Genomic DNA, 12,729 nt, shown 5'->3' on the forward strand with positions numbered 1-12,729 from the left:
GTGCGGAGCTCTGCGGCACCCACAGCCCGGCCTCAGCCCCTGCCATCACTGGGGGCATACGGAGCATGGGATGGGGAGGCAGGGGCTGGCCTGCACTGGCTGCAGGGCTCCAGCAGTGCTCAACGAGCTGCCACGTGGCTGAGAAATGCCCGAGGTGCGTCCCAGCGCGCGGAGTCAGGCGTAGGGAGTGCGTGGTTAGGAAAAAAAAACAAAACCAAAATAATAATAATAATACAAAAAACACCCAAGTCTCTAGAAAACGTTGATTCTCGCACAATAGAAAATAGATCTGCATCTGCCTGATTTGGGAAAAGCGATTTGGTTTTAGGTCTAGTGCTGATTGCTGCCCTGCGCGCGGCCGAGGTCAGGGCTTCTTGGTGTCCTTGTGTTCCGGCCGCAGCGCTCGGGGCAGCTTGGGGTTGATGAATAATCCTTTGAGGAACAAGTCTCGGACAAAATAGGGCAGGTAGCGGTGGATGAAATACATGAGCCCAAGGCCCTGCCCTGGGTAGTAGCGCACAGCCGGGTTGGCAGCCAGCAGCCCATCTGTGATGCTGTTCACCACCGCGCTGAGATCCTCCACGGCCACCTTCATGAACTGGATGAACTGCCGGTTGATCTCCTCCACATAGTCCTCTCCGTAAGCCTGCAGCAGCTCCCGGGGCAGGCGGGCCACCAGCTGCTCCTTCTGCAGCTTCCAGAAGTCTGGGTCGCAGGTGGCTGCAAAGGAGGGACCCTGTGAGATGTGAGTGGTCCGGAAGCCCCATCCCAGGTGGCCCACGTTCATAGGGGTGCCCACAGGGAGAGGAGGGAGCATCTGCCGGGGTGGTTCCTCTAAAACCCAGTGGAGGTTGGCCGTGAGGTGGGAGTGATAGTTGGTGTTGTAAAGGGGAGAGCCCAAGCACGGTGGGAATGGGTTGAAGCTTGACTCTGTGATCTTGGAGGTCTTCTCCGACCTTCATAATGCTATGATTCCAGCCATAGTCCCAGGACAGTGGCTGGGGCTGCCCCTCTCACCTGTTTTGAAGTACCCAGGCAGGATGAGGCTGACTTTGACACCCCAGGGCTGCAGCTCACTGCGGAACGTGTCCATGAGCAGGCTGAGCGCAGCCTTCGACGCCCCATAGGCTGCCAGGCAGGGGAAGGGCAGGTCACCTGTAGGGAGAAGCACAAACCCACAGCTCTCACACAGCCCCATGCACAGCGAGCACCCTTGTGGCTCAACTCCACTCCGCACAACGCCGATGGGTACCAAAAACCCAAGCAGGGATGCTCATCGTGCACCTGAACCTGCCGTGCTGCGGAGTTGGTGCATCCCAGTGGGGCTCCCAACCCCACATCCCTGTGTCCCATGGGGCTGCTCACCTGCTGGGCTGCTGACGGTGACGATGCGGCCACCAGCGGAGCGCAGGAGGGGCAGCAGCCCCTTGGTGAGCTCCAGAGAGCCGAAGAAGTTCACCTCCATGCAGGTGCGGAAGTTGCCCAATGGCGAGAGCTCGGCGTCGGCAATGATGTCGTTGAAACCGGCGTTGTTCACCAAGCCCCAGAGACCTGTGGGAGAGGGGATGCTCTGAAAAATGGGATAGCACCGTGCTGGGGGGCTTAGATGGTTCCCCACCCACGGGAGCCCTATGTAGGGAGCATTAAGACAAACCCTTTGGCATGACCAAGGTGGTGGCTCATAGTGAGGTATCCATGAACACAGGTGGAGGACCTGCATGGATTGGTTGTATGGGGTTCCCAGCATGCATTCATGGATGGGAGGTCCTGGGGGTTGTATGGAGCTCCTGGGATGTAACCATGGATGGGGACACAAGTGGAGATAGTGGGGGTAGCACTGTGATGAGGGGGCCCCAACTGCTCCCCCACCCATGAGAGCTCTAGATAGGGAGCATTGGGATTACATCTTTGGCATGGCTGTTGCCAACTCGGTGGCCCATATGGATGTATCCATGGATGGGGACACCAGTGGAGGTCCTGAGGGGTTGTATGGGGTTCCCACGATGCATCCATGGATGGGGAAACAAGTGGAGGTTCTGGGGAGGCTGTAGGGGATTTCTGTGATGCATCCATGGATAGGATAAGAAGGGGAGGGGCTGTGGGGATGCCACGAGCTCTCACCTGTGCCATTGGTGTGGGCCTGGATGTGCTGCAGGACACTCTTGATGTCCTCAGGCTTGGTGAGGTCCATGCGTAGCAGCGTGAGCCGGGCTGAGCAGCTCCTCTGCAGCTCCTGGGCACCAGGGCCGCGTGGATCCAGCACGCTGGCAAAGACACGGAAGCCCAAGGAGTCCAAGTGCCGCGCTGTCGCCTGCCCAAAGCCCGAGTCGCAGCCTGCAAGAGCCAATGGTAGCACTGTGATGGCTGGGGACGGCCGTGCAGGGACCCCACGGGGACATGACCTTGTCCCGGGGCACCCGCAGGTCACGGCGCTGCTGTTTTTTCTCTCTCGCACAGGAGGAAGAAAACACTCCTTATCAGCAAACCCATCGCCCCGCTGATGCTGACAGCTGATAAAGGGCTGAGCGCAGGGGGGCACCCACGAGACGGCAGCACGATGGGCTCTGAGCCCTGCGGTGACACACAGGGACCCACAGTGTCCCCACCTCCATCTCTGCGAGGCCAGGGAGATGTTAGATGGCCGAAACCGTCCAAGGGAGTGGGAATAATGGGGGTGGGGGAAAGGGACTGTGTGTGCTCCTGTCCCTTTCCAGGCTCCGGGGCACCCCCAAGGGATGTCCCACATGGCAGCACCCAAGCCGGCCCCGTGCCCAAGGGAGAGCCCTGCGGGAGATGGGGCTGAGAGCAAACAGGCGGTGTGGAACAGCGCGTTCCCAGCTGATGGCAGCGCCGATAGCGCGGCCCCATTAACCATTAACAGGGAGTGCTGCTGGGTTGGCCCCAGCTGCACCCAACCCGGGCACCACGGGTGCTCCTGGGGACAGCTGCACAACACAGGACGCTGTGCACAGGAGGAACCACGTAGGGTTAGCCCACCCAGCCCCCATTTTCGGTCATAGAAACTCAAAGCATGGACTTGTAAATGGCCACATGCTGTGCCTGGAGTCCACAGCCCAATAAGCGTTGTGCCCCCACGTCCTTCACCGCAGTGCCATAAAGCCATAAAGAAGCTGGGGTGTGTCCCCCCATTACCCAATAGAGCAGGAGAAAACCACAATAAAGATAACGCCATCAACAGCAATCATAGTGTGAGTGGCTGCCTCCTGGGACTGGGGCACAGAATCTGTCCTGGTCTCAAAGCACAGCAGCACCTCCAAAACCCAACAGGAGCCCCAAACCCTGTCCTGCAAAACCAGGCTGTAAGTGGGGCTGACCACCTGTCCCACACATCACGCAGGGCTCCTGAACATCGATGGGGCACAGAGAGAGAAGCAGCAGCTTTGGAGCTGGCAAAGACCTCGAAGCAAATGAGCGTTGCATGCACACCCTCTTGCATGCTCATTGCATTGCATGCTGAACACGTTGCATGCTCACTGCATGGCATGCTCACCTGGCACGTTCACCTCATTGCATGGTCATCCTTTTATGTGCTTATCACTTTGCCTGTTCGTCCCTTTGCATGGTCACTCTCACCTTGCATGCTCATCACCTTGCATCCCCATTGTGTGGCACTCTCACCACCTTGCATGCTCGTTGCACTGCACAATCATCATGTGCAATGCATTGCATGGTCACCACCTTGTGCACTTTCTACCTTGCATGCTCGCTGCATGGCACACTCATCCTCTTGCACATCCATCACCGCTTACCTACTTTTCTCCCAGCACATTTTTGGGAGTCACTCAAGGACTTGCAACACCCAGAGCTCCTCAAGGTGGAAAAAACCTGGGGAGTGCAGAGCAGCAGCTCCTGCACTGCAGCCACAGAGCGTGCATGGTGCGAGCCTCAAGGCCGTGAGCAGCACAAGGGGAGCCGGACGCTGCAGCCAAGAGGATTAGAGCTGAGCTGCTTGTTGTCTCCAGGGGCTCACGTGCAAATCCTGCCCGGGATGCCAAGGCAAACAGGCGGAGGGTTGGCTCTGAGATGAGCCCTTCTGCCAGGGCCAGACAGGGACGGAAGGAATCCACAAGCAGTGCCACCCCAAAAACCTCAGAGATAAGGGGAGCACAGCAGGAGGGGATGCTGGAAGGACGCAGATATCGGTGAGGACGGAGGGGTACAGCGTGCATCGTCTGGATGGATATGAGGACACTAAGGCACAGATCAGAGCCCAAAGGATGGGGAAGAGTGAGCACAGCCACCAAACGGGGAACACCCAGAGTGAAAGTTGGGATCTGCACAGCCCTGCTGGGGACCATCCCAAAGGCATGGGGTGGGCAGGAGGAGGCATGGAACAAAAGTGCGTGCGTGTGTGTGTGTGTGTGTGTGTGTGTGTGTGTGTAGCACAGCCCTGCAGCCAACACCTCCCGGATGCCGGGCGCGCTTGGAGAGAGCAGCGCTCCGCGGGTGATGTCAGCCCACGCCGAGGGAACACATTCTTGGCAGGGCTGCGGCGAGGGAGGGGACCACACGGCACCTGTGCCCACAGCAGCTGAGCCACCCCGGCCTCTCCGTCCCCTTCCCCATGCCCTAGGAGCTGCCCCGTGCCCATGGGTGGCAGGAGGTGCACCCCATCCCTCAGTTGGTTTTTAAGGCTGGTCACACAGCTCCTTTTTGTTAAATGCCTGGATTTTAATAGGATTAGTGTGAAATCGGGCCCTGGCTCACATTTGACCCAATCCCAGCTCTTATAAGAAAAGGATGTTTTTGGTTGGTTGCTCTTAGAATTCATGGGACACATCAACCATGGGGATGCACCAACCATGGGTTATGGCACGCATGGGGCGCACCACATACAGGCCACATCAGCAGTGGGTTACAGCATCCATGGGATGCACCATCCATGGAATGCATCATCCATGGGATAGACAACCCATGGGACTCAACACCCAAGGGACACATCCATGGGACACACAATCCATGGAATGCACAGCACAGGATACACCAGCCATGAGACGCATCATCCATAGGGTGCACCATCCTCACGTCCCCCATGTCCAGAAAACCACAAGAGAAAGAACCAAAACAACCCCACAGGGGCTCTCTGGGACCTGATGCCCTGAGTAGGGGCCAGGAAAGGAGGTGGCCGGCTGTGGCAGGCAGATGGGATGAATTACAACGGATCAGCCGAGCGCTTACGGAGCATTATGTGCCATAACCTCTGCCTGGGAGGATATGTTTCACTTAACGAACCCGAGAGAAGCGGGGGAAAATCTGATTTCCTGCCTTGACAACCAGAGGCAGCAGCGAAGACAGAAGAGCCCTGAGGATGTGAGCAGGGCTCCCAAATTAAGGCCCATTTGGCAAGAGCAGGCACTGGCTGCAGTACGTCAGCATCAGGGCCCCGACATCACCAGAGCAATGGGGACACAGTGTGCTGGTCACTGTCACCAAGGCCACCCAGCTGCCTTCCTGCACCCCAACACGCATGGCTGTGTCACCGTGGGTTGCTAATGGGGTCACTAATGGAGTTATGGGGTAATGCAATTACTTTCGTGCAGCCAGGACATGGATGAGCCCAAGCAGTGCTGATAGCATGCTTGAGGACAAGTCACCAGCAGCCTGCTGAGAGGCTCCAACTGGACCAACCCATGCTCCAATGGGGCCAGCAGGTGCAGCAGCGATGGGCGTAGGGCATCCCAAGGGTTGGCCCAACCCAATGGGGAAACTGTGGGTTGAGGACATCCCCAAGAGTTGGCCTAAATCAACGGGACACACCGTGGGCTGAGGGCAGCCCAAGAGTTGGCTCAACCCAATGGGGCACACCGTGGGCTGAGGGCAGCCAGGCGGGCAGGAGAGCACCAGGACACTGAATGAGTCCCACTGGGGCCATGGGGAGGCTCAAAAACAACCGCGGGGGAGGAAGCAGCTCCCCTGAGCCAGAGCTGCTACAAAGTCAGCATTTCGCAGAAAGAGCATACAGGGAATTTCCTAGAAGCAGCACTTTAGTGCTGGAGCAGAGCTTTCAGCACGGGGTATCACACTCCCAGAAGGGACATCTGAGCATCCTCTGTGCTCGGCGCCCACGTGCTGCTGCTGGAGGCAGCGATGGGATGCTCAGGGCAGGGACAAAGCAGTGACAAGGATCTGAACGCAAACATCGGGCAATGGCACAGCCTGTACCTTTCATCAGAGCTAATGTGGGATTTATGTCCCCCCAAAAGAGGAAGTTGTTGTGAAGAGCCTCAGCGATAAGCGGGTGAATAATGGCCGGCAGAGGGAACACGGCGAGCCGGGAACACGATGGTGATCCATCAGCAGGAGCTGTCGCTGGAAGGACACGCAGCACCAGGGAAGCCACGGCCATGGCAAACCAAAGCACCGAACTAAAAGGGGGAGATTGATATCAGAAGGAATCCTTCACTATGAGGGCAGTGAGGCCCTGGCACAGCTGTCTGGAGAAGCGTGGGCGCCCCATTCCTAGAGATCCCCAGGGCCAGGCTGGATGGGACTGAGGTCTATGGGAGTGCCCTCGCCACAGAGGGGTTGGGTGGGCTGTAAGGTCCTTCCCACCGGGGTACCTTGGTGGTAAAATTCTACACGGGGCGTAAGGCACCATCCCATTTGTCCCACTGGAATGGGAGTGACACCAAATGCCCATCACACCTCACAATGCCATCGGGCTGACCCCATTTTCTCTTGCAGTACATGGGCAGTTTTTTTGGAAACAACTCCTGGAACCACGGGCTGTTGGGACCTGTGGGCTATGAGCCATCTCTCATGACCACCTCCTAGCCAACACTGCGTGCAGCTGAATCTGCACAGGGCTGCATCCCTCACAAGGTTATCTTGGGGTATTTTCCCCAAAAATACATGAGAGCAGTTGGACACAGCCCCACTGAACTGGGCTGAAGGACAACAGTAGAGCAGCACTAAATCACAGAATATCCCAAATTGGAGGAGACCCATCATGATCATGGGGTACAACTCCTACGCACAACCTCCTGCATAGGACAGGCACAGCTGGTGTGGGGAAAGGAGTGACACCCAACCATGGGGCACAACCCTGCCTGGAAGTAGAGCCAGGAAAGGGAACAGCCAGGGGTGGCAGTAGCCTTAGGATGATATTATTAGGGTCCTCCCAACCCAAACCATTCCATGGTGTGGCTCCAAAGGAAGAAGAACCCACAACCCTGGATGCACACCGAGCATAGCACCCATCGTGCCCAGCTCCAGCTGTTATTCACAAGCACAGTCACTGAGTGGCTCCAAATCCTCACTCTCAACCACCCAAAACTGAGAAATCAGGTGTGGGGCAGCACCAGAGCCCTGAGGTTGGGAGAGATAAGATGCTGCTGCAACCACGGGGAAGCATTTGCACCTCCACAGCCCCAACATCTGGATGGAATCGCTGCCTCCCACAGCCACCAGCTGCTCCAGCATCTGGCAAGGCCTCAGGATGGGGCTGCACAGCTGCTGCTAACCTTGAGCACGGTGTTAAGCTCTGACCCATTTCAGGTCCTTAACGGGGACCGTGAGCCCCAGCAACGTCCCGCTCTGCTCTTAAAGAGATGCAAAGCACCGAAACGTGCAGCCCGGCACCGCCAGCGCTGCATTTCTCCCCTGGAGGTGCTTCACCTCAGCACCCGCAAATCGAACCTGCCCAACCACAAAGCATTTACTGCCGAGAGCAAACACGGCGGGGCCGCAGGTGTCACTGTGCTACGGGGTGAGAACACCGTGTTCCAGCACTGAGTCACCGTCGCGCAGCTGATGCCAACCCCACGCTGGGTGAGCCCCATGGCACCGTCCTGCCCCATGGCTTGGCTCAGCCTTCCCCTTCTCTTTGGAGCTGGTTGGAGAACGTTAGGAGAAACTCTGAATGAGAAGTGAGGCTCTGCACAGGGAGGTGGGGGAATCACTGTCCCTGGAGGTGTTCAAGAACAGTGGAGATGTGGCACTGAGGGATGCGGTGAGAGTAGGTTTGGACTTGAATCTGAGAGGTTTTCTCTCCAGCTTTAATGATTCGGTGATTCCCTGGGTCAGCTCTCCAGAGCCCAACGGGATGTCAGGGCAGCACCAAGTGGTGCTCACAGCTCCTTCCCTGCAGCCCCACGGCCAGGAGGAAGGCACTGTACACACCTGTGCATGGCTGGTGTCACTGCCCCGTGGCACCGGGCTGCCCCACAGCCCCGACTTTAGGGTTGAACCATTCCCTCCTCCTTGGGGCTGCCCTTCTCCAGAGCTCAGCAACCCTGGGTACCTCCACAGGGCTGCGAGAGAGAAGAGGACAGACTCTTTAGCAGGGTCTGCTGCCACAGGACAAGGGGAAACGGATTCAAACCAAAAGAGGACAGATTTAGATTAGAGATAAGGAAGAAGTTCTTTACACTCAGGGCGGTGAGGCAGTGGCTGCACGGAGAGCTGATGCTGCCCCATCCCTGCAGACAGCCAAGGTCAGGGAACGGGGCTGCGAGTACTGATGGAGCTGCGGGAGTCTCTGCTCACCGCGGGTGCAAACGGCCTTTCGGGTCCCTTCCAACCCAAACGATTCCACGAACCCACCCCGGGCTGGGAGGCACCCGCTCACACCGGGACACCCCTCGGAAGCGCAACCCCCTCCGAGAGGACCGACCCCGGCGCCGTCCGCGCGTCTCCCCGGCGAGCAGCGCATCCCCGGAGCGCATCCCCGGCACCACCCGGAGCACCCCGGCACCGCACCGCGCTCACCTGTGACCAGCACCGCCCTGCCCTCCACCGGCAGCAGCCTCCTGCCGGGCGCCCAGCGGAGCAGCAGGCAGGCGGACGCCGCGGCCAGGGCGAGCCCGAGGGGCAGCGGCAGGCAGGCTCGGCACAGGCTCTGCACGGCGGCCAGCAAAACCAGCGGCACGGCCAGCGCCCGGCCCAGCACCACGTCTCCCCGCGCCGCCCGCAGCGCTAAGCCGCCCCCCAGCGCCGCCCACAGCGCTCCGTACGCCCACCGCTCCGCTCGCTCCATGTGATGCGATGGGAAGGGATGGGACGGGACGTTCAGCGCCGGCCCGGCCCCGCCGCACCGGCCGCGTGGTGCCACCGCGGGGAGCTTATAGCGGGGGGAGGCGGGAGGAGAGGGGAGGGAGGGGCGGGGGGTGGCCAATGGGGGGAGCGGAGGGAGGGGCGGGGAGGGAGGAGCGGGCTCGGCACGGCTCGGTTCGGTTCTGCTCAGTTTGGCACAGTTGGGTTCGGCGGGGATAGGAGCGGCTCGGCTCGGTTCGGCACCGCACGGGGCTCGGCTCAGCTCAGCTCGGCACGGGTCAGTTCGGTTCAATGCACTCCAGCTCGCTTCAGCACGGTTCGGTTCGGTTCTGCTCCGTTTGGTCAGTTCGGTTCAGTTCGGTTCCGTTTGGTTCCGTTCAAGCTGGCTCGGTTCAGCTCAGCATGGCGCGGTTCGGTTCGGTTGGGTTCAGCCCAGCTCAGTGCCCATGGCACCGATGCCACTGTGCCCACCCCGGGGCTCAGTTCCCAGGCTGAACACCCTAAAGGGGGATGCCACCGGGCACAGCCCCACAGCCCCCATGGCCAGGCTGGGGGGTCTCCATCCCCTCCTGCAGGCACACGGATGTGTGGTGCCACCAGAGCCACCCCATGGGACCGGACCCCAAGCAGGTAGGTGAGGTGTGAACCACATCCAGGCCCTACAGGGTTTGGGACCACGGTGATCCCAAACCATCCCCCAACCCGCTGCTGCGTTTGCTCCCTGCCGTGGTCAATGCACCCAGCACTGCTCCAGAGGTGTGTGCCACGAGCAACAGGTGCTGGGGCAAAGTCCTCCCCTTCCCACCTTTATGACTCGGCTCGATTGCTCTGCCAGGCTTTAATATTCCACCAGCCCTCCGTGTTCAGTGACCCCGCGACGGAGCATCGCTGCTGCATCTGCCAGGCTCTGCTCCCAAAAGCTTTGCTGTCGGATGGAGGATGCCCGCGCCGTCCTTCGCCACAGAACCATGCGTGGTATGGATGCAACCCCCTTGGTCCCATCGGAAAAAACAGATTTCATCAGCTACGGAGGCTCGGCGGGAGGGCAGTGGCCAACAAACAGGCTGGGGTGGTTTTTCCGGGGTGTGGTGGTGGGACCCGGTTGGGTTTGCAGCCCGGCTCTTCCCGGCCGGGGAATGCAGGGAATGCTGGCCAGGTAGAGGAGGAGGGATGTGCCCAACGCATCTCCCATCTTGGGATGTGGTTTGTGGGGTCCTCAGGGTCCTTCCCAGCAGCAAACTTCAAGGCAGGGTGCGTAGGAACCTCAATTTCACTAGGCTTGGAAGCACCTCACTAAAGAAAGTTAGTTTTCCAAAGGCAGAATAGTAATTTTTCACCAGTTCCCCCTCATTTGGCTAGATCAGAGATGGCTCTTTATGAGAAATATGGCACGATTTGAGGTCTTCAGCTGCTTTCAGCACCCCAGGTTGCTTGGAGGCTCTCCTGCTTGGATGCCAATTAGTGTCCTAAGTTCATGCAGATCTGAAGCTGTGGGAGGAGGGGTTACCCAACCATCTGGAAGGTCCCTTCCAACCCAAGCCATTCGGTAATTTGATGATTTACCCACAAGGCAGCACTTGTGCTCATCACCGTTAGCTGAGCATCACCAAGTCTACCTGCTCTGACTCCACCCATCTGTCTGTCCATCCATCCAACCAGCTGTCCGTCTGTCTGTCCATTCATCCATCCATCCATTTACCCGTCCATCCATGTCTGCCCGTCCATCCATTCAAACATTCACCCTTTGTCCGTCCATCCATCCATCTGTCCATCCATCCGTCCATCTATCCATCCATTTATCTGTCTGCCTCCCTGTCCACCTGTCCATTCATCCATTTGTCCATCCATCCACCTATCTGTCTTTCCACCCACCTGTCCACCCACCCTCCCAGCATCTCCTCCCCCCTCCATGCCATCTCTCTCACCGCGGGTGCCCTCGCTGGCTGCTCCTTTGCAGACAATGCCTGCCCTTGTTCATCTCCCCGTTGCTCAACCCCTGGCTGTTAGGAAATGCTGCTGAGATCCTCATTACCTTTTGACCTACTTGACGCCCTCCATGCCCATTTCGCTAATTGTGGCTCACCTCTGCTGGTTGGAAGTGGGGCTGGGTGGGTCACACCCGAACTCAGCACGGTCCCTATGGGGGATCTGTCTTCCTCCTGCTCCCCTTGCCCTAGGCTGTTCCTACAGCTCGGTGGAGCCTCCCATGACGAACAGGTTTGGAGATAATTGTTCCCCTCCCTAATCTCATCTCTGGAAGATTCATTGCATTGTTTTCAGGCCGTTTGCAGGGGCTTGGGGCTGGGAGGGATGTGATTCACCCAGCACTGCTCCCACAGGTGCTTCATCCTGCCTAGGACATCCTCTCCTTTTGCCAGTCCCTCCCCAGGGAACACCTCCATGTCCATCCCCACCCAAGGGGAAGGATGCCCAGTGATATCCATGGCCAGGGTTCCCCTCCTCATCAGAAAATCCCAGGCTCTGACCTGTGAGGTCAGGTCGTGCAGCCCTTTACAGAACACATCTCCACTTCCAGCTGGACTCACGGCTATGGGAGAGGTTTCACCTTCTGGAAAGCTGCTTCCCAGTTGAAGCTCGTGTGTTCCCACTCCCATCTCTCCTCTCCTGCTGGGCTTCCCACACTACAGTGTTCCGGGTCAGCAGGACTGAGCACCCCAAATGCACTGCCAAGAGCTGGGGGCCCTTTTCTGTGGCTTGCAAAGCATTGGTGATGCTCAGGGAGGGGTACAAGTCCCTGCACCCTATCCCAGCCAACAGAGGGGGAGAAGCCGCTTTGCATGTCCCGCTCAGCATCCCCATCCCTATCTGGGCTCATCTCAGGGCTGAGCCCTTTTCTCCATCCCATCAATCCATCGTCACCTCCCACCTCCCTTCTCCATGGCATCCGCAGGACCTCGCTATTAGGCTGACAGAGCAAACCTGCCTTCCTCCCTGCCCCAGTGACACACTGCCTCCTCCACCCCAGCACTGGGACAGCGGGTCACGACACGGTGACCCATTTCCTGTCCTCCACCTCCGTGCAGCCGCCGTGCCGAGCGTATCACCACCCGGCCTTGCTCAAGAGGTGAGGAGCCACGGGATGTATGGGGACACATCCCTGCTCAGTGCCATGCACGTGGCCGCCGTGCCCCCTCGTGGCAGCACGACACGGGGACAGCGGGTGGCACAGAGCTTGGGGACGAGGAGAGGGGCTGGAGGTGCCGCCGGTTGCGCCCTATGCAGATGGGGATGTGAACTGGAGCACCCCACGTGGCACTGCTGGTGGCACCCAGGTGTACCTGCGTCCCCAGCACCCCCACCACCCGGCTGGTGTTTTTGGCACAATCCGTGCGTGCCACGGCCAAGCCAAGCACTTCAGGCGCCTCTCAAGGGCAGTGCATGCCAGGGAGGCCTGGAAATATCCTCAAGGCTGCAGAGCCAAAAAAACATCTGGAATGAAAACACAGAGAGAGGGCAGCGGAGGCCTTCAGTGTGGACATAACTCTTGCTGGGGGGGAGGGAGTAGCTTTGCATCGTGGTATGGAGACATCAGGCTGTCCCTGAGCCATGAGCCACGGGGATGGAGGTGGGGCAGAAGGATGCAGGAGTGCTGTGCCACCCTGGTACCCTGCTCCATGGGGACAGCGGGCTGCCCAGGGATGCTGCAGGAAGCATCACCCCATGCCCCAGGAATGGGGACAAAGGACACCGCCA

The 12,729-nt window shown here is 59.0% G+C and overlaps 1 protein-coding gene across 3 annotated transcripts; it reads right to left on the reverse strand.

The window, feature by feature from the left end:
• Positions 1 to 227: 227 nt before the first annotated feature.
• HSD11B2 (hydroxysteroid 11-beta dehydrogenase 2) lies at positions 228 to 9,063 on the reverse strand. Of its 3 annotated transcripts, none has more exons than XM_031615551.2 (5): positions 8,731 to 9,063; positions 2,122 to 2,334; positions 1,366 to 1,551; positions 1,018 to 1,155; positions 228 to 720 (listed from the first exon to the last, which is right to left on the reverse strand). In XM_031615551.2, exons 1-5 carry the CDS (start codon positions 8,996 to 8,998, stop codon positions 365 to 367), a joined length of 1,161 nt encoding a protein of 386 aa, XP_031471411.1. In that variant the 5' UTR covers positions 8,999 to 9,063; the 3' UTR covers positions 228 to 364. The 3 variants fall into 3 exon arrangements, with proteins under 3 accessions (XP_031471411.1, XP_090005886.1, XP_090005885.1); XM_090149760.1 differs by lacking the exon at positions 8,731 to 9,063 and adding an exon at positions 6,582 to 8,709 and having other exon boundaries at positions 2,122 to 6,386; XM_090149759.1 differs by lacking the exon at positions 8,731 to 9,063 and having other exon boundaries at positions 2,122 to 8,709.
• Between the last annotated feature and the right edge of the window lie 3,666 nt (positions 9,064 to 12,729).

The sequence above is a fragment of the Phasianus colchicus genome, chromosome 13 (assembly GCF_987193195.1).
Source record: "Phasianus colchicus chromosome 13, bPhaCol1.hap1.1, whole genome shotgun sequence".
NCBI classification, from domain to species: Eukaryota; Metazoa; Chordata; class Aves; order Galliformes; family Phasianidae; genus Phasianus; species Phasianus colchicus.